The 21,142-nt window shown below is 38.0% G+C and overlaps 1 protein-coding gene across 3 annotated transcripts in view; it reads right to left on the bottom strand.

Moving 5' to 3' along the window:
- Positions 1-5,678: 5,678 nt before the first annotated feature.
- The window catches only part of kif17 (kinesin family member 17), a 65,308-nt gene continuing 49,844 nt past the window's right edge, over positions 5,679-21,142 (bottom strand). For all 3 annotated transcript variants that reach the window (XM_072245113.1, XM_072245114.1, XM_072245115.1), the window contains 2 exons: positions 15,776-15,893; positions 5,679-6,328 (listed from right to left, as the gene is read on the bottom strand). In XM_072245113.1, the coding sequence (XP_072101214.1) occupies positions 6,120-6,328; positions 15,776-15,893 (327 nt within the window). In that variant the 3' untranslated portion in view covers positions 5,679-6,119. The remainder of the gene's footprint in view (positions 6,329-15,775; positions 15,894-21,142) is intronic.

The following is a 21,142-nucleotide window of genomic DNA, read 5'->3' as shown; positions in this document are numbered from 1 at the left end:
AACAAGACATTTTTACCCACAGTGAAGTCATTAGACTTTCCTTTTGTTTTTCACACCATTCTTTGTAAACTCTAGAGACTGCGTATGTGAAAAATCCCCAGAGTTCAGCAGTTTCTGAGATACTCAAACCACTCCACCTAACACCAACAATTATTCCACAGTCAAAGTCACCTAGATAACATTTCTTCCCTATTCTGATATTTAGTCTGAGCAATAACTTATCTTCTTGACCATGTCTGCATTCTTTTATGCATTGAATAGCTGCCCCATGATTGGCTGATTTGATATTTGCATTTACGAGCTGGTGGACAGATGTAGCTAATAAAATGGCCACTAAGTGTTCATAAAACACAAATATCAAGAGGGATATAAAAAGTTGGTTAAGTGGTTAAATATATTGGTTAAAATATATTTAAACATATAAAATATATAAGTTCCAGAAATGAAATAATGAGAAAGTTTATTCTAGATAGCAATTCAATTGAGATCATGTAAGTATAGCTTTGGAATAAAAGGGGCAATTTCTGCAGATCTCCTAACAGACTGCAGGATAAAGAGGTTATAGATATGTAGACAAATCACAGAGAAAGGCAAGAGCAGTAGATGTGTATTAGTAATTGTACTTTTATTAGTAGCAGTAATAATTGGTGATTTCAACTAACTTTCTTAATATCAGCTGGAAACATAATAGTGTGAAAGGCTGGGAGGAATTGAAGTTGGTTTATTTATTGTTATGTATACAGAGATATAGTGAATAAATTTGTTTGTGTGCTAGCCGGCAGTTATGCCAAAAAATAAGTACACTTTTGAGATCATTTAAAAGAAAATAGAATGCAGAATATATGTACAGTGGTGCTAGAAAGTTTCTGAACCCTGTAGAATTTTCTTTATTTCTGCATAAATATGACCTAAAATGTGATCAGATCTTCATGTAAGTCCTAAAACTAGATAAAGAGAGCCTAATGAAATAAATAACACAAAAATATAATACTTGTTCATTTATTTATTGATAAAAATGATCTAATGTTACATGTATTTGTACTCCCTTCAAAACTAATCAATAAGCTTCAAGTCCTAGGCCTTAATACCTCCTTGTGCAACTGGATCCTCGATTTTCTCACTTGCAGGCTCCAGGGAATTCAAGACAAGTCAAGTCAAATCGCTTTATATTGTCATTTTGACCATAGACTGCTGGTACAGTACACAGTAAAAACAAAACAATGTTCCTCCAGGACCATAGTGCTGCATGAAACAACACAAAACTACGCTAGACTATAGACCTACACAGGACTACATGAAGTGCACAAAACAGTGCAGGGCAGTACAATAAATAATGAACAAGACAATAGGCACAGTAGAGGACAAATTACAATAATAAATGATGTAGATATCAGTCTAGACTCCGGGTATTAACAACATCTTCTCTACAATCTCCATTTACACTGGTGCACCACAAGGCTGTGTATTCAGCCCCTTGCTCGACTCACATTATACTTGTGACTGTGAAAATAAACACAGTTGCAATGTCATATTTAAATTCACTATCACTGGCTGAATCAAAGGTGGTGATGAACTCACTTTCAAGGACTCATCTCATGTTCTTGATACTTATTATTTATTTATGATTGTTATTTTGTTTGTTTTATTTATTTTTGTATTTGCATTGTTTGTTTACTTTTGCACATTAGTTGTTTGTTCATCTTGCTGTGTGCAATTTTTCATTGGTTCTATTATGTTTCTTTGTATTTACTGTGACTGTCCGCAAGTAAATGAATCTTAGGGTGACATAAATTTACTTTGAACTTTGAGAAGCAGTGGTGAGAGGTCAATAGGTGCCTTTTTAAAGAAATGCCCTGAAAATGTACATCGCATAGCCTCCTATACCAGTGTGTGGACAATGATGCAAAGACATGCTGGGACTCAATCAGAATTTTCATTATTTCAACATGCAGACCCAGAGTCACAGGTGCCTAGAAGCAGGGCAATAGTTTCAAAATAAGGGGTCGTTTGTCAGAACAAAGTTAAGGAGAAATTTCTTCACCCAGTCAGTAATAAATTTTTGTAATCCCCTCCGATGGACTTTGAGACTTGACCTTTGAGTATATTCATGACACGAATCAATATATTCTTGGATATTAGGGGAACGTGTGTTGGCATGTGGCGAAGTGGTTAAGGCGTTCGTCTAGTGATTTGAAGGTCGCTAGTTCAAGTCTTGGCTGAGGCAGCGAGTGTGCCCTTGAGCAAGGCACTTAACCACTCATTGCTCTGTGACGACACCCGTGCCAACCTGTTTGGGTCCTTCCCTTGGACAACATCGGTGGCCTGGAGAGGGGAGACTTGCAGCATGGGCAACTGCTGGTCTTCCATACAACCTTGCCCAGGCCTGTGCCTTGGAAACCTTCCAAGGCACAAATCCACGGTCTCATGAGATTGACGGATGCCTATATTAGGGGAATAGAGGGATATGGGCCAGTATGTTAGGGACTAGTCATGAGGGCCTGAATGGCTTACTGCTGCTTCATATTTTTATGTTCATCTCAGTAACTTAGTCGGTTCCAGAAGTTAACCAAATCACAATGAAGGAATTGCTGTTCCCTCATGAGCTCTTCTCCCCATTTTACTAAATCTAAGTTATCAAAACTATCACGTTCAATCCTTTCCAGCAGGATGCTGGCCAGTCTTGCTGAAGGGTCTTAGCCAGAAATGTTAACTGTCCTTTTTTCCCATAGATGTTGCGTTCCTCCAGCATTGTGTGTGTGTGTGTGTGTGTGTGTGTGTGTGTGTGTGTGTGTGTGTGTGTGTGTGTGTGCCTTAATAGTTTATTTTTTTTTTACTCCCTTCAGTTAGGTTAATGTATGAAATCCCCTCATACTTTGCCCATTTAGCCATTCTTTGTGCAAAATCTAAATCAGGTATCAGGGACAATGCCCCAGCTCTCACGGTGGATTCACTTTGGCAGGGGTTCTAGATACAAAAAAGAATGACTTAACTCATGTAACCCACAACGCCAAAGACGGAGATGAAAGAACTTCAGTGGGTTTGCAGTTGTTCTCTGTGTAACTCTATCTTACACCAGATACTGCATCACACACAGATGAAGGGGAGGCTGGATGGATATAAGAAGCTTCTTCATTCCACTTTAAACCTGTTATATTCTTTTTCTCAAGAAGACTAGAACACCTCATTTCTCTTTAAACTTTATTGTGGATATTTACAGAACAGCACAGATATTAAAAACAAGACAATTAATGTAATTTAATTAACATACTCAATACATATATTAGTTCTGTCATTAATACATAGTTAAAAGTCTTCTTTGTACAAATTTGAGAACAATTATGTCCATTTCCTCCTAACCTCATTTTCATTCAAATTTCATTTCATTGAAATTTATTATTCATCTTCCATCATTTAAAAAAAAATTCCCATTTTAAGCATTGTTAGTCAGTTAAAATTCTAATATTGTAAAATGAAGCCAGCTATGCTATAGTCTTCAATGGCAGGCTATGATAGAATTTGTCTACATGTCTAGCTCTATTCAACTTTTAGTGAAATTAATAATAATATATCTTGCAGCACCCTGAATGTACACAATTACTTTTCATGTTCCAATTCCTAGCCTCATTCCTTTCAGCAAATCTTATTGACTTTACTTATTTTCAGAAGATAGTTCCAAAGGTATCTGGCAATTATCAGGACAAGCATCAACTACAGAGAGAAATTTGATTCAGTTCCCATGAATCAACTGCATGCTACTTGCAGTAAGAATCACAGGATGTATGCCCACTTAATCTGCTCAGTCCCTCACTTACAGAGCTGTGACCAACTACAGCAGCCTAATGACTCTGATTCATTGGAGGTTAGCTAATTCATCTTCCTTCTCTTAATAGCTCATTATAAATTTTGGGCAGTGAGATTTCCTATCGGATCACCAAAGAAACTTCAGTAATCTTTGCATGTCTGTAGGTGTTGAATCAAATTCTACACAATTAAACACAATGTGCAGAGGGAAGGGTTAAGATGTCAGTGCAGAGTAAAGGCAAGTTCTTCAATATGACCATCATCTCTGGCCCACTGTGAAGACTCATGGTAACAGCTTACCTGAGCAGCTCATAAGGTTGTTATACTGCAGAAAATCCTGACAAGTCTAACACGAAGTTCCATTTAACAAACACAAAGTATCACTCGATTCTAATTTAGCCCAGCCCACAGCCACTAAAATTAATCTTATCAGCCCAATTCAACTCAGCTGATCATCATTAGCTCATGCTGATGATTAAACTTAAGAGCCTGTAAGCTTGAGAGTTCAATGTTACATTATGCAAAATATTTATCTGCAAAGTTATTAGTTAAACCAAGAAACAGTCATTGGTATCAAAGAGGTACCCAGAGAATGACCAATTATTATTTTTGAATGGAAAGTGCTTGTCTCTGTTTACTTGTAACAGCAAATACAAAAACACAGCAACAATAATTTCAGCAATGAGTGATATTGGCAAAGGCTTTATGCTGGCAGCAGTATTTGTGTAACATTACTAAAGGCAACAAATATATATCAGACTTCCTGCTCCTATTCCCTAAAGAATCATCGTAGTTAGCAGGAAGCATAGACAGTAAATTTTTATAGTTACAAGCCTTTCACTTGCTGTACACTTCATGACTGTGCTCAAGGCTATGTTCTTTTTTTAAACTATAGGTCAGCTTCAATCTCCAGTTTTTAATTTAAGTTAAAACAACATAATTTGTGGAAGCACCTCAGTGTGACAAATATGTGAAAAGTAGAATTGTTTACAATGATACAGCAGATTTAGAGAGGGTTCACAGCTTTACCTGACATAAGGTTGACAAAAACGAGACATACACATTAAGAGGATTGGATAATGAAGTTGGAAGTAAACTAAGGATTCCCTCTAAGATGTTAGATGCATATCAATTTCAAAACTGTGAGGACTGAAGCCAGAGTCTGGTGAAGAAAGGATGGATAAGTATGGGTTATAGTATTCCTAATAAAGAGAATGAAATAAATTTGTGTCTATTGAGGTTAAAGTAAAAATACTTCTTGCTTATTATTTTTTTCAGTCCTTATCCGAGGTCTGAGTGCCTGAGGCTAATTTGCACATTTAAGAAATAAATCATTGTTTTATCACATGAAAATCTATTCATGGTGTTTCATGCAACAATGTTACTTGTCTTGAAAACCTTTCTAAATTTGGCAATAATATTGAACTGTTCGATAACACTTAAAACAAATGACAGATTTCAGAAGAATATCCATTTAACATAAAGGTGAACCTAAGCATTTTGAAAGCTGGTTTGTTAGTGGGTGAAGTATGAGCATTCATTTTGTTATTAGAGGTGAGGATGAAGGTAATGATTTCTGTATGTAAAAACAAACTAAAGAGAAAGCCTGGAAACCTATAAAGCATTAACTGTTGATCAGAATTGTGGACAATTGACTTGCCAGAACCGAAAAAAGACAGCTACTGTTTTCAGAAAAGTAGGGAGGAGATTAACATGCAATAATTCAGTTATCAATCACTGAGAGGGAAATTGAAGTTTAAAATGTGTCTGATTTGGAAGCAAGTTTAGATTTCTTAAATATGTTATGAATAGTAATAAATGGTTTGAAGTAATTAAAGAGCAGAATGAAATAGAAGCAATTATTTTAACAAGATGTAGTAATGATTTGGTGACATTGAGATTGATAAAATATAGTTTTGATGACATGAGCTACATGGAAGATTACACTTAGAATTTTAACTTTAGATGTATTTAAATACATCTACAATAAGGATAGCAATATACAATATTGAGGTGTGTTGCTTTGAAAAGAAATGCTATATTAGACCACAATAGGACACAAGTCTCAATCAGTAACCCACAGACAACATCTCATACAGGAAAGCATTTGTAGGGAGGTTAAGACGCCATCTGACAAAAATAAGCCTTTGGTACAGTAGCATTAATTTTCTCAAACATCTGAGCGGTTGGTATTACAGCAGCATTGGGAGAGGTCTATGAACAGGCTTATGCCAGGTTGCTGTTTGCAGTAGTAAAAGCATAATGGAGAAGAACCTAACAAATACCTTAAAAGCGATATTTATTGTAACTGTTGTGCATCAGGCAGTGTCCATGAAAAAATTACTTTTGTTTTTCTTGCGTTTGGTTTTGGCAGAGGACGTATGAAGTTCCAGTGATTCCAAACGGAAAGGCCTTGGTGTCGGCATATCAGATGGCTGGGTTGGAGACACTGTATTTAGATTGGAGATAGTGTGGGAAGATGACCCATTGTTAAGAGACACATTATGCATAGATGTCTGATTGTGCACTGTTACAGGAGAGAATAAAATAATATGAAAAATTGTTTGATGCAACACAGTGATACTGATTTAAATAATCTTAGCCACACAAGTTGTTTACAAGAGGGAAAATATACTGTACATTAGGAGAGTTTGGCCATTTTAATTACAGGTGTAGTATTCTTAGCTAAGTTCCACATGATTGACTCAATTAATATAAATATAATCTTACACTGAAAAGTTTTCTTTTAAAAAAATTGACAAAATGATTTGGAGATTAAATCCAGTAGCCACATTGCTCATTTTATGTGTCAGCAGGTAATTTGAAATTGCTTAACGTTCAAACTTATAAATCTGCCAGAGAAATCACAAAACAAAAGCGAGTTGGTCACTGACACTTCCTTTGGGGATTTTAATATAATCCCAAGTCTGCTGATGAAAAAAGACATTACCCCAGGTCTAAACCAATCAATTTTGCATTTAGAACTGATGCACTTTTTCTTTTAACTTCTGGGAGAATTTATGTATTTGATATAATTCTAACATTAAAGATATGTAACTATATCACTGTCTGATTTTTTTTTATCTCGTGTGGAATTGTACACCCAATTTTTGCACATGTTCAGAGGGTTCAAAGGAGGTTCACAAAAGCAATTCCAGGATTGAACAACTTGTCATATGAAAAGTGTTTGATGGCTCTAGGCCAGTATTCACTAGATTTCATTAGAATGAGGGGTGACCTAATTGAAGCCTATCGAATGGTGAAAGGCCTTGATAGAATGGATGTAGAGAGGATTTTTCCTATGGTGTAGTCTAGGACCAGAGGACATAGCCTCAGATTAGAGGAGTGTTTTAGAACGGAGATGAGGAGCAATTTCTTTAGCCAGAAAGTGGTGAATCTGTGGAATTTGTTGCCACAGGCAGTTCTGGAAGTCTTTATGTATATTTAAGGCAGAGGTTGATTTTTTTCTTGATTGATCAGGGCATGAAGGGATACAGAGAGAAGGCAGGATCTTGGGGCTGAGAGGGAAAATGGATCGGCCATGATGAAATAGCGGAGCAGACTCGATGGCCAAATGGCCTAAGTCTGCTCCTGTATTTTATGGTCTTATAAGTGAGGACATTTGATGATCATCTGAGCTGAGTAAGTTTTAATTGTGCTTGAACAATTGTAAAAAGACAACTTTCAGTCTTCTAGTCTTCTATGTAATTTATTGTCATTATCGTTGTACAATTGCAGACATCCCACCTCTCTCGGAAATTCCGGGAGTCTCCTGCATATTGATGGCAGCTCCCTGACACCCGCAAATTATATACAATATCCTGGAAATTGATTTTTTTGAGAGGGACAGCAAGAGCAGGAGCAGGAGCGGGATCGAGAGTGGGATTGAGAGCGAGCATCCCGATTGGTCTCTCTTTGTGCTAAGTAGACCTATCAGTTTTCTCTGTGGGCGGGCTTTACAGTCGACCTCTGTCTCTCCATCAGTTCAGTCTCGTATCCTGCAATGCCATGGCAGAGTGTTTCAAAAAAATATACAAAACGCATTTCACCCCAGACTACACTAAAGTGTACCCCTGCCTAATAGGGGTCAAAAATAATGACAGTGTTGCTCACTGCACTGTTTGCAACAGTGACTTTTCTATTGCCCAAATAACTGTAAAAGACATGTTGAGGTGAGGTTAACAGGTGTCATTCATTCATTAGCATAGCTAACATTATTTAAACTAGCTGGCTAGCAGCTAAGGAACCACTCTATTGATGTCCTACGTGATGAGGCCAAACTCCCTGTAGACGTGCTTAAAGTTGTAATAGAATGAAAAAAACGACTCCATGACAGAGATAGCAGAGTGAAGGGATATGGGGAGAAGGCAGGAACAGGTACTGATGTGGATGATCAGCCATGATCACAGTGAATGGCGGTACTGGCTCGAAGGGCCGAATGGCCTACTCCTGCACCTATTGTCTATTGATAATGTAATATAAGTACAGATATAGCAAAAAACTATGGCTGCTCATCAACCAAGACAGCAGCTATTGTGAACATGGCACTGGAACCTGAATGTTCAGAGGATCTGCACAAGTTCATCCGGACAGAAAAAAGGCCATACAGTATTTTGGTTGATGAAAGCAACGATATCATGTGTGACAAGGAATGTGCCATTTTAGCCAGATATTAGAATGAAACACAGGATTAGGTAACAGTTGGATTTGTAGGCATGCCAGTGTGCAATGATGCCAAAGCTGAAAACATATTCAACTGTATTGCATCATCCATGCATGACAAAGGCCTTGAATGGTCTAGTTGTGTAGGATTTAGCAGTGACAACTGCAATGTGACGATTGGCAAAAACAACTCTGTCTTATCAAGAGTGAAAGCACAGGCCCATCATATTTACAGCGTTGGCTGTCCAAGTCACCTGGTCAACATTTGTGCCAAAACTGCTGCTAAGGAGGTCTCAATGTCACCTGAAGAACGGCTCATTGACATCTACCACTACTTTGAGAAAAGTTCCAAACGAAGAGAAGACCTAAAACAGTTTCAAGAGTTCTGCAATGTTGCCCAGCAGAGAGTACAAAAGCATTGTCCTACACGCTGGCTTTCTTTAGGAAAAGGTTTGGACCATCTGCTCCACCAATGGCCAGCCTTTATTTCATATTTTGAGTCAAAGAGTGAAAATCAGAAGTCAACTCATATTCAGAAGAGGCTGAAAGACCCCCAAATGAAAATATACACATGCTTTCTCCATAATGTCACACAATATTTTGATAAATTCAGTTTGATTTTTCAAAACAAGGCACCTCTCCTCTTCAAGTTGGATCAGAGTGTGGAAGAGCTCCTGCATGACATAGCGAGCAGATTTATTGAGCCAAAGGTATTGAGAGAGCAGAACATTCAGGAGGTAGATGTGAGTAACCCTGAAATTCACCACCCAGATGAGGAGCTTTTTACTGGGTACCTGGCAAGGAGGCAGTTGCTAAGCGAGGAAGCACAAGAGATCCCCAATTACAAGACAAAGCAGTTCTTCAAAGATGCCCGAGCATTGTATGTCAGGTGCTTTCAAAAATTACTTATAATTTAAGAGATAAATATGTAACATTTCTGAATATTTGGCGCCCTTATTTACAAAAAATAGGATGGCATATTTAAGTGCTCCGATAAAGATCTTGGTCCCTTGGGGAAAGTAATGAATAAGTATACCAAATTTATTTTGAACTCCATGGAGCATGTGGAAACCTTCCAACACCCAGGCGGTTCTTCTTTTTTTGCTGCTTCTTTTTTAGGTAGGACTATATGGGGGGGGGGAGGGGGGAGGGTAGACACTATCTTTTCATGTATTCATTTTGAAAATTCAATAAAAATTATATTTAAAAAAAATCTTGGAAAAATTCCCAATGAGAGACCAAATCTTGAAAAATCTGTCAGTGGTCAGTACAGAGAGCTAAGATGAGGTGAATCCAGAACAGATTTTGACTTTGGCAGAGAGATTTCCAAATGTGATCAAGGCAAATGCAAGAGAACAGCTCCACTTGGAAGTCCTGGATTATGTCTCAATTAACCTTGAAGGACTGGTGCCAAAGTACACAAGTTTGCCAGTTGAGTTCTGGGGGAAGCTGTTCAATGTAAAATCTGTGAGCACAGGGCAGTTGAGATTCAAAGAGCTCTACCAGTTGATGAAGCTGCTTTTGGTGCTGCCAAATTCTATTTGTGATGTAGAAAGGGCATTCAGCTTGGTGTGTCACATTAAGACAGAATTTAGAAGTCAGCTGTCTCACAAAACACTTACGAATCTGATGTCTTGCAAAATTAACAAATTCATTGACACAGACTGCTGTAAGGTTGAGACTCCCAGCAAAATGCTCAAATCTGCCAAGCAAGCCACATCACAGTGCAAGGAAAGTTTGCAAAAGAAATAGAAGAGCTATTTGCATCAGCATTTAGCTATTAGCATCGAGACTGCCAACAAAATACTCAACAAGGAATATATATATGTGAGTGTGTGTAAATAGTTTCAATATGCAATCAAATAAATTGTTGTGTTCTTTCATAATCAAATGTCCTGTATACATGCACCCTTGGAGGTTGACCCGGGGGGGGGGGGATATGTGGTTGCAGGGGGAGGAGCAGGGGTGCTTCCTCCCTGAAATGGTGGTGATACCTCCCTGAAATTAGTTTTTGCAGGGTGGGATGTCTGCAATTAAAAAGCCTGATTAGCCATTTCAAAAAGTAGGTACAGATGAACTACTTTGCTTTATACTCAGATTAAACTAAAATAACATGAGTATGCAGTTACATTTATGATGATTATGATCCCAGTAGTACCATTGTTATTATAATAAATACTTATTTCCAGATTTGTTTAATTAACTGTATTCTGGCTTGCAGCTGCCACAGCGGGATTTGAAATTTAAGTTTCTAGGCCAATGACAATATCAACATTCACTGTGCGTATATTCAATTTCAAATCAATTGGTTTATAAACTGTAATCTGAGCCCAATTCAGCCAGGTCTAATTATCAAGCATTAAGTGCTGGTAAAAATTGAAGACCATCTTTTTAGGAAGCAACTTTTTCATTCACCTCAAACCTGTTCAATTTATTTAAAAATTGACTGTCCATTTACAACAGCAGACTAAACAGGACACTGTGTAGGCTTACAGGAATGATATCAATAAGATGAGAAAATTTACAAGTATGTTGCTGGGACGTGAGGACCTCATTTATAGGAAAAGGACTTTATTCTAGGAGTGTTGGAGAATGAAGGGACATTTGATAGAGGTATACAAAATTATGAGGGATATAGTTAGGGGAAATGCCAGCAAGCTTTCTTTCACTGAGATGGGGTGAGACTAGGTTATAGGTTAAGGGTTTAAGATGAAATATTTAAGGGAAACCTGAAAGGGAACTTCTTCACTCAGAGGGTGGTGAGAGTGTGGAATATGTTGCCAGTGAAAGTAGCAGATATGTGTTTGATTTCAATATTTAAGAGACATTTAGACAAGAGGGATACAGAGGGCTATGGTCTAGGTGTGGGTTAATGGGACTAAACAGAATAATGGTTTGGCGCAAACTGGATAGGCCAAAGGTCCTATTTTTGTGCTGCAGCGTTCCATGGATCTTTAACTGTGTACACAGAGAACCACTCAATTTTAAATGGTATTGGCAGGAGAAGTTGGGAAACAGAATTCAAAGATTCAAAAGTACATTCATTATCAAAGTACCCATGCAATATACAGCACTGAGGTTCATCTTCCCAGGCCAGCCATGAAACAAAGATGTAGTGCAGTAAAGCAGGAAGCATACCTTGTGACTCAAGCAATCATAAAAGTTGCTCTTTATTTGTTCCCGGAATCTCAGCTTTAGTCAGATAGATCACCTGACCATGATTTTTCAGGACATTTATTTGTTTACATTTGGAAGGGGGCTATGTTCATGGGGCTTGCTGATTGCTGAACTGGCCACTTTAAATGCACTCACTTCTAGGTAATGCTGATCACCAAGTGAAATCACCTTTACACCCATGGTTGCTCTCACTATTCAACAGTTGAGTGCTGCTGAGAACTTTCAGGGTAGCAGGATGGCTGAATGGCAAGGGGAATATTACTATGTCAGAGAAACAATAGGCTTTGCAATGATCAAGAACAAAATCTATCTCTTTACAGTTTTTCTCAGTTGCCCAGACACTTTGATCAAGACAGCAGCACATGGGTCAATTCTAAACTCCATATGAGCAAAACAGCAAGCACCTCAGTACAACAGTCAATTATTTCTCACTACATGTACACAAGTCTCAATGCTAATGAACTTTCTGTAAAACACCAGATACAATAGACATCAGAAGACACAAAAATCAATTGGAAGTGTCAGGTCAAGCAAAGCACAATAAATGCCATAGCTGACAGCAATCAACCCCAAATTAATGACTCAAAGTGGTTCCATTTGTAAGGAGTTAATCAATCATTGCAAATCTGTGATACACCAACCTTGCCTGAGACAAGAATGTGAGGGAGGAATGTTGTAGGACAAAGAGTAACAGTCCAGGTACCAAATTCAAAGTAAATTTCTTACCAAAGTACTTATATATCATCATATACAACCTTGAGAAAAATTTTCCTGCAGGCATACTTAATAAGTCCAATAACCATGCCAGAGAGGTTCAAACTTTACCATGCGTGTAGCCATATCAAACACTGGTGGTCTGACATGCATTCCAGCGAGTAGGTCATATAACATCCAGATGGAATTTAATGCTGGGAAATGTTTCATTTTGGTAGGCCCAATGAAAAATGCAATATAAATGAGTGGACATTATATAAAAGGGGTCAAAGGGAGATATACGTGGACAGTTTATTGAAAGTAGAAGTAAGGATAAGGAAGTGGTTAAAAAATGTATCTTGGATCCTGCGCTTTATAAGCAGAGATACAGAGTACAAGAGACAGCCCTTTATTAAAAAAATAGATCTGACTACAACTGCAGTGGTGTAGTCCAATTCTGGGGGCCATGGTTTAGAAAATACATGAAGGCTTTGAAGAAAGTGTGTAAGGGATTTATCAAAATGATTATATGGATGATTGACTTTCATACTTGGATAGCCTGGGGAAGCTGTGCTCCTTAGCACAGAAAGGGCTTTCAGGAGATTTGATAGGGATATTTAAAATCATGATGGATATAGACAACTCAGAAACTATTCCCATAGGAGAAGGGAGCCAAGAAATGGAACAAACAATAAAGGCAGTTGGCATGAGGAAAAGTTTTTTTCTGTGGTGAATTATGAGGGTCTTTGATCCACTGCGAGGGGTGGTAATGGAAGCAGATTGAATTGTAGTATTCAAAAGGGGGCTGGATAATTATCTGAAAGGAAAGAAATTGCAAGGTTGTGGGGATAGGGTGGGGGAGATGGATGAGCTGGATTGAGCTCTATGAGCTGAATAGCCCCTTACCACATTGTAACTATTCTATGATTCTGTAATTCAGCTGAATTCTGTTACACTCTTTTACCACTATTCAAAATATTTTCTTGCTTAGAAAAGTGACCTGGATCTGATCCTGACCTCACATGCTGTCTGTGTAGAATATGCAAATTCTCCCTGTGCCCCATGGGTTTTCTCCAGGTTCTCCATTTTCCACCAACATCCCAAGGATGTGCTGGTAGATTAATTGACATATGAGTAAGGATAGGTAAAAAAAAGTTGGAGGGATAGTCAATGGGAATGCATTGAGATCTAAATATATGTCTGCCATACATTTACTGTGCTTGATCAGTGTCACAAGAAAATATGAGGAAAAAAAATCATTGTGAAAATATTTAAAAAATAAGAAAATATTCAAGATAGCTTGACTCCTCTGCCAACCCTCTAAGAAGGCTACCGGACCTCATTCTATCCAAATAATTCCCTATGTATTTGCAACTCCTGACTACTGCCTTGGTGATCCCTCAATATTACAGTTTTCTGAAGCCAGTCTGCTTACAAAACAAGACCAGAACCCAGAGTTGTCTGGTTCCATGACCAACATGATTGTCAGAGATCACAAGCATCGTCTACAGTAATTTCCCCACTGATACTAACGTTTACTCATTACAGTGTTCCCTTCCTGATGCTGGGGCTCAGTCATAATACCATTTGACCGCAAGCTCAATCATGACAAACCTTAAGTCACTTTTCCGATCTACAAAGTAAGAGTTTAATATAATTGTTATTAGTACCGTTTGTAGAACCACTCTATTCTAATTATTCTATATCAATTCAATCAGTATGGTACTGCAAATTGCTTGGGAGATGCAGCTATAAATCATGAGTTAATACAAATGCGAGGTAGATTTCAAACTGTTTTCAATAGCCTTGAAATTAGTTCAGCTGCATAAACAAACAGCATCATCTTTAAAGAAAGAAGACCATCGGCTAACAACAGATATAACAGCTAAGGGATATGTTTTGGAAATCTGCACGAGCATGAAATATTTGCAAAAGCATAGGACAAACTTGTAGACATTAAGAGCTATATTAACTAGACTACATGGAAATACAATCAAAGATCTTAAGATCATGTTAAGATCAGAGATCATGATGATTGGTGTCAGTGGGTATAGGTATGCTAGCAGCTAATCTGAAGCATGTGGGGACAGCAGCCTGGATGAGTGAAGTGTGGAAGATGTCCACCCATTCTTAATGTGAACCTCCCATGATAACACCTCCACCTACTAACCCACCCCACCAGCACTTTATCATTTCCTGTCAGTCACCTTATGTACAGACACTCCTGTATCTAGCATCATTGAATTAGATATAATCAATCTATGGAGCTAAACTATCTTGTGTATATATATATATATATATATATATACTTATTGTGTCCTTTTATTATTGTGTTATTTATCTTGGTGTATTTTTTTCTATATATATGCTGCCTCAGATCCAGAGTAACAATTATTTTTTTGTTCTTCTTTACACTGGAAGTGGCATTAAACAAACTTGAATCTTGAAGATGTTTGGCCTTCTTTGTGACAAAGATCAAGCAAGGTTCCCAACTGGTTATTTATAGTCATAGTCATACTTTATTGATCCCGGGGGAACTGGATTTTCATTACAGTTGCTCCAAAAATAATAAATAGTAATAAAACCATAAATAGTTAAATAGTGAAATGTAAATTATGCCAGGAAATAAGTCCAGGACCAGCCTATTGGCTCAGGGGTAGTCATGTTGGGTCAGTCATGTTGGTACTAAGTATCTAGATGGCACCAAAAGCTATAGACTGAGCACCTGATTTATGGAATAAATCCAGGAGGATACCCACTGGTTGGAGTGGATGAATTGGGCAGAATGGAGTGTTTCCATGCTGTACTATTCTACAACAATGACTATTCTCACATCTCATCTCTCCTTGAGTATTTGTGCTGAATAAAGGCTTGGCACATTCACAATTCCACTCTCCATGTGGATCATTAATAATCACAACAGACGTAACACTTCTTTAAAAAGTAAACTAGGATTATCATGCAGTGGTCAATCCTTCTGTTATTGTGGCCAACTAGATCTAACAATGTGCTACCATACAGAAGTCTACTTTCTCACAAGAAGAAAGTAAGTTGGTATACAGTTCAGGAAAATAAAGGGAATTTAGAAAGTGTCTACAGCAAAAAAAATAATCTAAATGTCAAACTAATGTTTTGCAAGTTACAGTAAGTGAAGTAAGCTACTTCACATTTTCAATAACATTTGGGCCAAAATTCTCTCGTTTTAAAAGCCACCTTCATCAATGCAATCATGGGGAATAGTAAAACAAAATTTGAATTTGTAATCATTAATCAGAAAAAAATTCTTCTGTTAAAGCGATGAGCTATCTAATTTATAATATTTTATCAGACTTCCACAGCTAACTTTTGACTTGATAGTTAACATTTCTGAATGTTTGGAATAATGTTTCATCTGGTACAAGTGGTTTAACTGTTTTAATTACGAACTGTAATGATACTTAACAGAGACTTCGCGCAGGATCTGTGTTCAAGATTTGAATGGCACGCTTTGACTTGAAATAGTTGTTGGCAATATTTTCACTGTCACTGCGGTTGAGCATTTGTCTGTAACGATCTTCTTCCTGTAAACCAATCAAGAATATTATCCACACATTTGTTCTTTATCTGAGCAGGAGCAATGGAGTCTCTGATAAAAATGCTATTTAAGCAGGAAGTAGTGAGAAGATGAGGATATTGTAGAGAAAAGGCTGACGAGGAGAAAGAAGAGGGACTGCAAAAATTTCAGGGACCCTTCCTCGGAACTGTAACTGAAGCTCCCTCTTTAATGCCGGACTGTATTCAAGGAACTATAGGTGCTCCCTGGGTTACTGACTTGACTTGTCAAAACTCAACTTTTTAAACCATTTTTCAAAACAAGAAATTTGGTTATAGATATGCAAACATCTCCAGGAGTCATGGAATAGGGATAGCAGCTATTTAGTTCAAAGGTCTTTAAAAATAATTCTACATGTGACCTCTTCACAATAATTAAACTGATGCATTGTTTTTCAGAACATAGCTGCCAGTTCACAGTGGGAGGCCACTGAAGAGATTCTCTTTGGAAACTGACAAGACACATCTCTTCTATTGACATTTGTAAAATATGAATATGAGGCATGTAATTCTATACCAGTGTAACTAAATAGGAGAAAGATAATAAATAAATGTCCTGACTTACAGAAAAAAATGATTTACAGACACTTCTCAGGAATGAAGCCACTATATAACCTAGGGTTTATATTTTAAATGCAGTATCACTAATCTTAGTGCTAATTCCCCAATCATCAAGAATCACATCATTCTCATCTTTCTTTTGATTCTTACTATCACTGTTCTCCTGATTATAATGTAAAAATAAAAGTCATCACAATTTCCACCCTAATATAAATTTATAAATGGAATTATCTCACATTGTATTACACCTTATCACCCTAGTATATCACTTTTGTGTCTGCCTGGTGCATTGATTTAATGGTTTTGCTTGTTGGAATTACACTGTGGAGTATTACCACAGTGGCCGCAGTGTGACTAGTGGAAGATGAATTATATTTGGATTAATGAGGTCACACTCCTGGTTTAGTCGCATTCTCTTTCTGCTGCTCTTTCAGTGTATCTGGGGGGCCACCTGGCTCCTTGCAGAATAAGGTCATCTGTGATTTCCAACAGTTCTATTGTTCAGTATTGTAAAGCGATGGTGCTTGCCCTCTCTTACATCGTAGCTTCCCTTTACTTCTTCCTAGGCAGTTCTTTGGGATCAGGAATGACTTCTTTCACTCTGGTTCTGTGAGTTGTCATTGGTTGATGAGACCAATGTGGGAACCACAGATCTACCCACTGATGGATAGGAACAGCTGGTTTCCTGTTATGAGGTGCTGTGCTCCTTCTGCTGCATATACAGGGCTCCTATGCACTTCTAATTAATAATAATCGAATTGAATTGACTTTATTTCTTTCATCCATCACATACACAAGGAGTAAAAACCTTTACGTTACGTCTCTGTCTAAATGTGCAATGTGCAATCATAGTAATTTATAATAAATAGAACAGTCAATGTAACATAGAAATACACTCAATCAGTGTGAGTTAATCAGTCTGGTGGCCTGGTGGAAGAAGCTGTCCCGGAGCCTGTTGGTCCTGGCTTTTATGCTGTGGTACCGTTTCCTGGATGGTAGCAGCGAGAATAGATTGTAGTTGGGGTGACTCGGGTCCCTGATGATCATATGGGCCCTTTTTAACACACCTGTCTTTGTAAATGTCCTGAATCATGGGAAGTTCACAATTACAGATGCGCTAGGCTGTCCGCACCACTCTCTGCAGAGTCCTGTGATTAAGGGAGGTACAGTTCCCGTACCAGGCAGTGATGCAGCCAGTTAGGATGCTCTCAATTGTGCCCCTGTAGAAAGTCCTTAGGATCTGGGGGACCAACTCAAACTTGGGGTAAGAGGTGAAAGAGGCGCTGTTGTGTCTTTTTCACCACACAGCTGGTGTGTACAGATCATGTGAGGTCCCCGGTGATGTGGATGCCAAGGAACTTAAAGCTGCTTACCCTCTCAACCCCAGATCCATTGATGTCAATAGGGGTCAGCCCATCTCCACTCCTCCTGTAATCCACAACTAGCTCCTTTGTTTTTGCTACATTGAGGGAGAGGTTGTTTTCTTGACACCACTGTGTCAGAGAGATGACATAATAATAATAAATACTTTATTGATCCCAATTGAGAAATTAATAGCCTTGAGGTCTACAATATCATCCTGAGTGCTCCCTTTTCACTTTGAGCAATCATGGGCCAAGGGTTTTCAGGAGTCAGTTGGTGATACTGCATTTCTTGAAGAAAGCCTTGAGTACATCATTGACTCATTTTCTATGCCCATTGGTAATGTCTTCTATTACAGAGCTTAAAACAAAATGTTTTTTCAGGGATTTAGCATTGGGCATATGAATGATATGGCTTGCAAAACATAATGGACTGAGTTTACCTAGGACCTCAGTGCTGGAGGTGCAACCTGTTTCACAGGTCCAAGGACCTGGGTTTGATCCTGATCTCTTCTTCAATTAGTGTCTTGCTATCTTTTGGGCTTACTTTAACCAAAAAAAAAAATAGGCATGGGAGTGCACACTTAACATTGCAATCAAAACTCTGGTGGCAAATCACCCCCTTAATTACTATATTAAAATCTCAGCATAGAGTCTGTTCTCAAGTCATATCATGGACTAGAACCTACAACCTTCTGACCTGATAATGTAAACTAATACTGAGAATTTTATTTTAGTATTGATGTTTTATTGGCTATTGATTTAATTTTGCATTTTCTGAAGTATTTTCAGGCAGCATCTTCTCCATCTAAAATCCTTTATTAAATAATCTTTGTACAATGGTATTTTATTGTTTAATTATTCATTCACAGTGTGTGGACATGGATGCTAAAGTCAATGTTTAGTATCCAACACTAATTGTCCATGAGAAGTTGAGGTGAGCCTCCTTCTTAAGACACCGCAGCGATGGCATAACAATACACATCTGGCTGTCCTTGTCCATGTGTCACTGAAAATTAATATTCAGCAAGCAATTGGGAAGGCAAGGGTATGTTAGACTCCACTGCAAGAGGATTTGTGTGGAGATATTTAGCAATGCTTATGAATAATGGTGTTCAGTAAAGTTTCCCAGACTGGTTCCTGGAATGGCTTGATGTAAAGGATTTGACCTGCATAACATTTCCACTAGCTGAAGTCTCTAGAACTGGGGCAGATGTAAGAAGAAAATTCTTCACCAGACAGTAGAGAAAGTTTAGAATTCTCTATGCAATAAGTCTGTGGAGGCTTAGTCAATTTCACAGAAAAATTGATAATTTTTAGTTAGTGGAGAATAAGTTAGTTCAGGAATGTGGTGCTGAGATTAAAAAACAGCTATGTTCTAATTACATAGTGGGGTGGGTAGGAAGGACCAACTCTGCTTTAGTTCTTATGTTCATCTCTATAACATACACAGTTACAGAATTTTAACCACGTTACCACCAAAGAATGGGAACACATTTCCAATACTGTGTGCAACTTGGAGGGAGTAAAATAACCAATGTAAAAGATACCTTTGACACCAGATGATAGCGGTCACAGACTAGAGGTGTGGTTGGAAAAAAAAACTTGTTGAAACACTCAAGTACAACCATAATGGGCTGATTATAATGAGAATAAATATTTAAAATGATGGGTCAGGTACTATCAGGAGAAATGTCAATACCCATCAGGCTCTAGGAGAACAGAACTGCTGGGAAGAGGGATGCTGTGATCCAAGAACAAAGAAACATAGGTGAAGGAATGGCAGGTCATGTAATCCACTGCTGGGCAGTATCAACATGAGAACATCATTGAGATACCTTTAGATCCCACTTGGAACTATCTGGAGAACAGAACAAATAAATGGAGACAAAGAAACAAGTTGTTGGAGGAACTTGTTGCAAGTTGTGCAGCGTTGGTGTGGGATGTTTCAAGTCAAGACCTGCCTCACAACTAAGAGTGGAGGAAGAAGATTAGGACTCTTAATCTTAGCTCAGGATCTTTTCCTGAAATGGCCACAGTTTCTTTCCCCCACAGATGCTGCCTGACCGACTAAGCTTCACCATTTTTTTTTTTGCTTCAGATTCCAGTATCTGCAGTCTCTTGTGTCTCTAAACAAATGGGGATATTTTGGTAACTGATATCTTGTGAAAGGGACAGTCTAGCAAATTGTGAATCATAAACAGACACTTTGGTAACTGAAGACCACGTCACTAAAGTGATTGGGGAATGGTATCAACAAGAATTTGAAAGTGTCAAAGCAAATGTTTAGAATGTATGTGAAGAAATGGATGAAGAAGTGGATCATTAAGAGAATCTGCACCAGTGACTCCAAATATGAACCGATACAGAAGTCATCCCCAAATTGGGGACTCGGAAAAGAACTCACCAAGATTGAACCCCAGCCAGCTTCATCACATGGGTGTTATCTGAATACAAATAAAGGATTTTGGAAGTTGTGACACTAAAGAGTTAAAGAGTTGTTTGAACTATGTAGTGAATATTTTAGTTGTTTCAACTAATCACAATAAAGAAGTATAGTTATTGGGCAAAGCTGCATGATGGGCTCCCCACCATTGAAGACACCTTCAAAATGCGATGACTCAGGAAGGTGGCATCCATCATTAAGGACCCTCACCATCTTGGAAATGCCCTCTTCTCATTATTACTATCAGAGAGGAGGTACAGGAGTCTGAAGACGCACACTCAACATTTTAGAAACAGCTTCTTCCCCTCCACCATCAGATTTTGGAATGGTCCATGGACTCAGAATACTACCTCACTATTCCTCTTTGCATGACTTACTTATGCTCATTGCAACCTGAAGTAATTTTATATGTCGTGCACTGTACTGCTGCCACAAACAACAAATTTCACAACATATATCAGAAATAATAAATCTGATTCCAACTCCAATTTGATTCAATATCTGCTGTTTATCATGTGCTGCATTTAATTAGCAACACAATCAATCAGCATGTTTCATGCTGGATAGAGTTCAGTTTCTTAAATGCTGGAGCCTCACTCATCTCAGCAACTGAAGACTTTTTCACTACACTTGGAGTTGTGCTTTATTGACAATTAGAAAAGCTTTGAAAATCAGGAGATGAGTTGTTAAATACTTGCTCTCTGATGTAATTATGTGGCTAGTCTAATCACATCTCAGGTTACTAATTTGGATTAATTAAAACTTAAACTTCTGCTTTAACATCGTAAATACTCAAATAAAATTAATCCCAATGGAGCTTAAGGTCAAGTTATTCTAATAGTCTTTAGAG

Source organism: Mobula birostris, chromosome 27 (assembly GCF_030028105.1).
Source record: "Mobula birostris isolate sMobBir1 chromosome 27, sMobBir1.hap1, whole genome shotgun sequence".
NCBI lineage: Eukaryota > Metazoa > Chordata > Chondrichthyes > Myliobatiformes > Myliobatidae > Mobula > Mobula birostris.
Note: the sequence above shows the minus strand (reverse complement) of the source record. Positions and strands in the feature narration are given on the sequence as shown.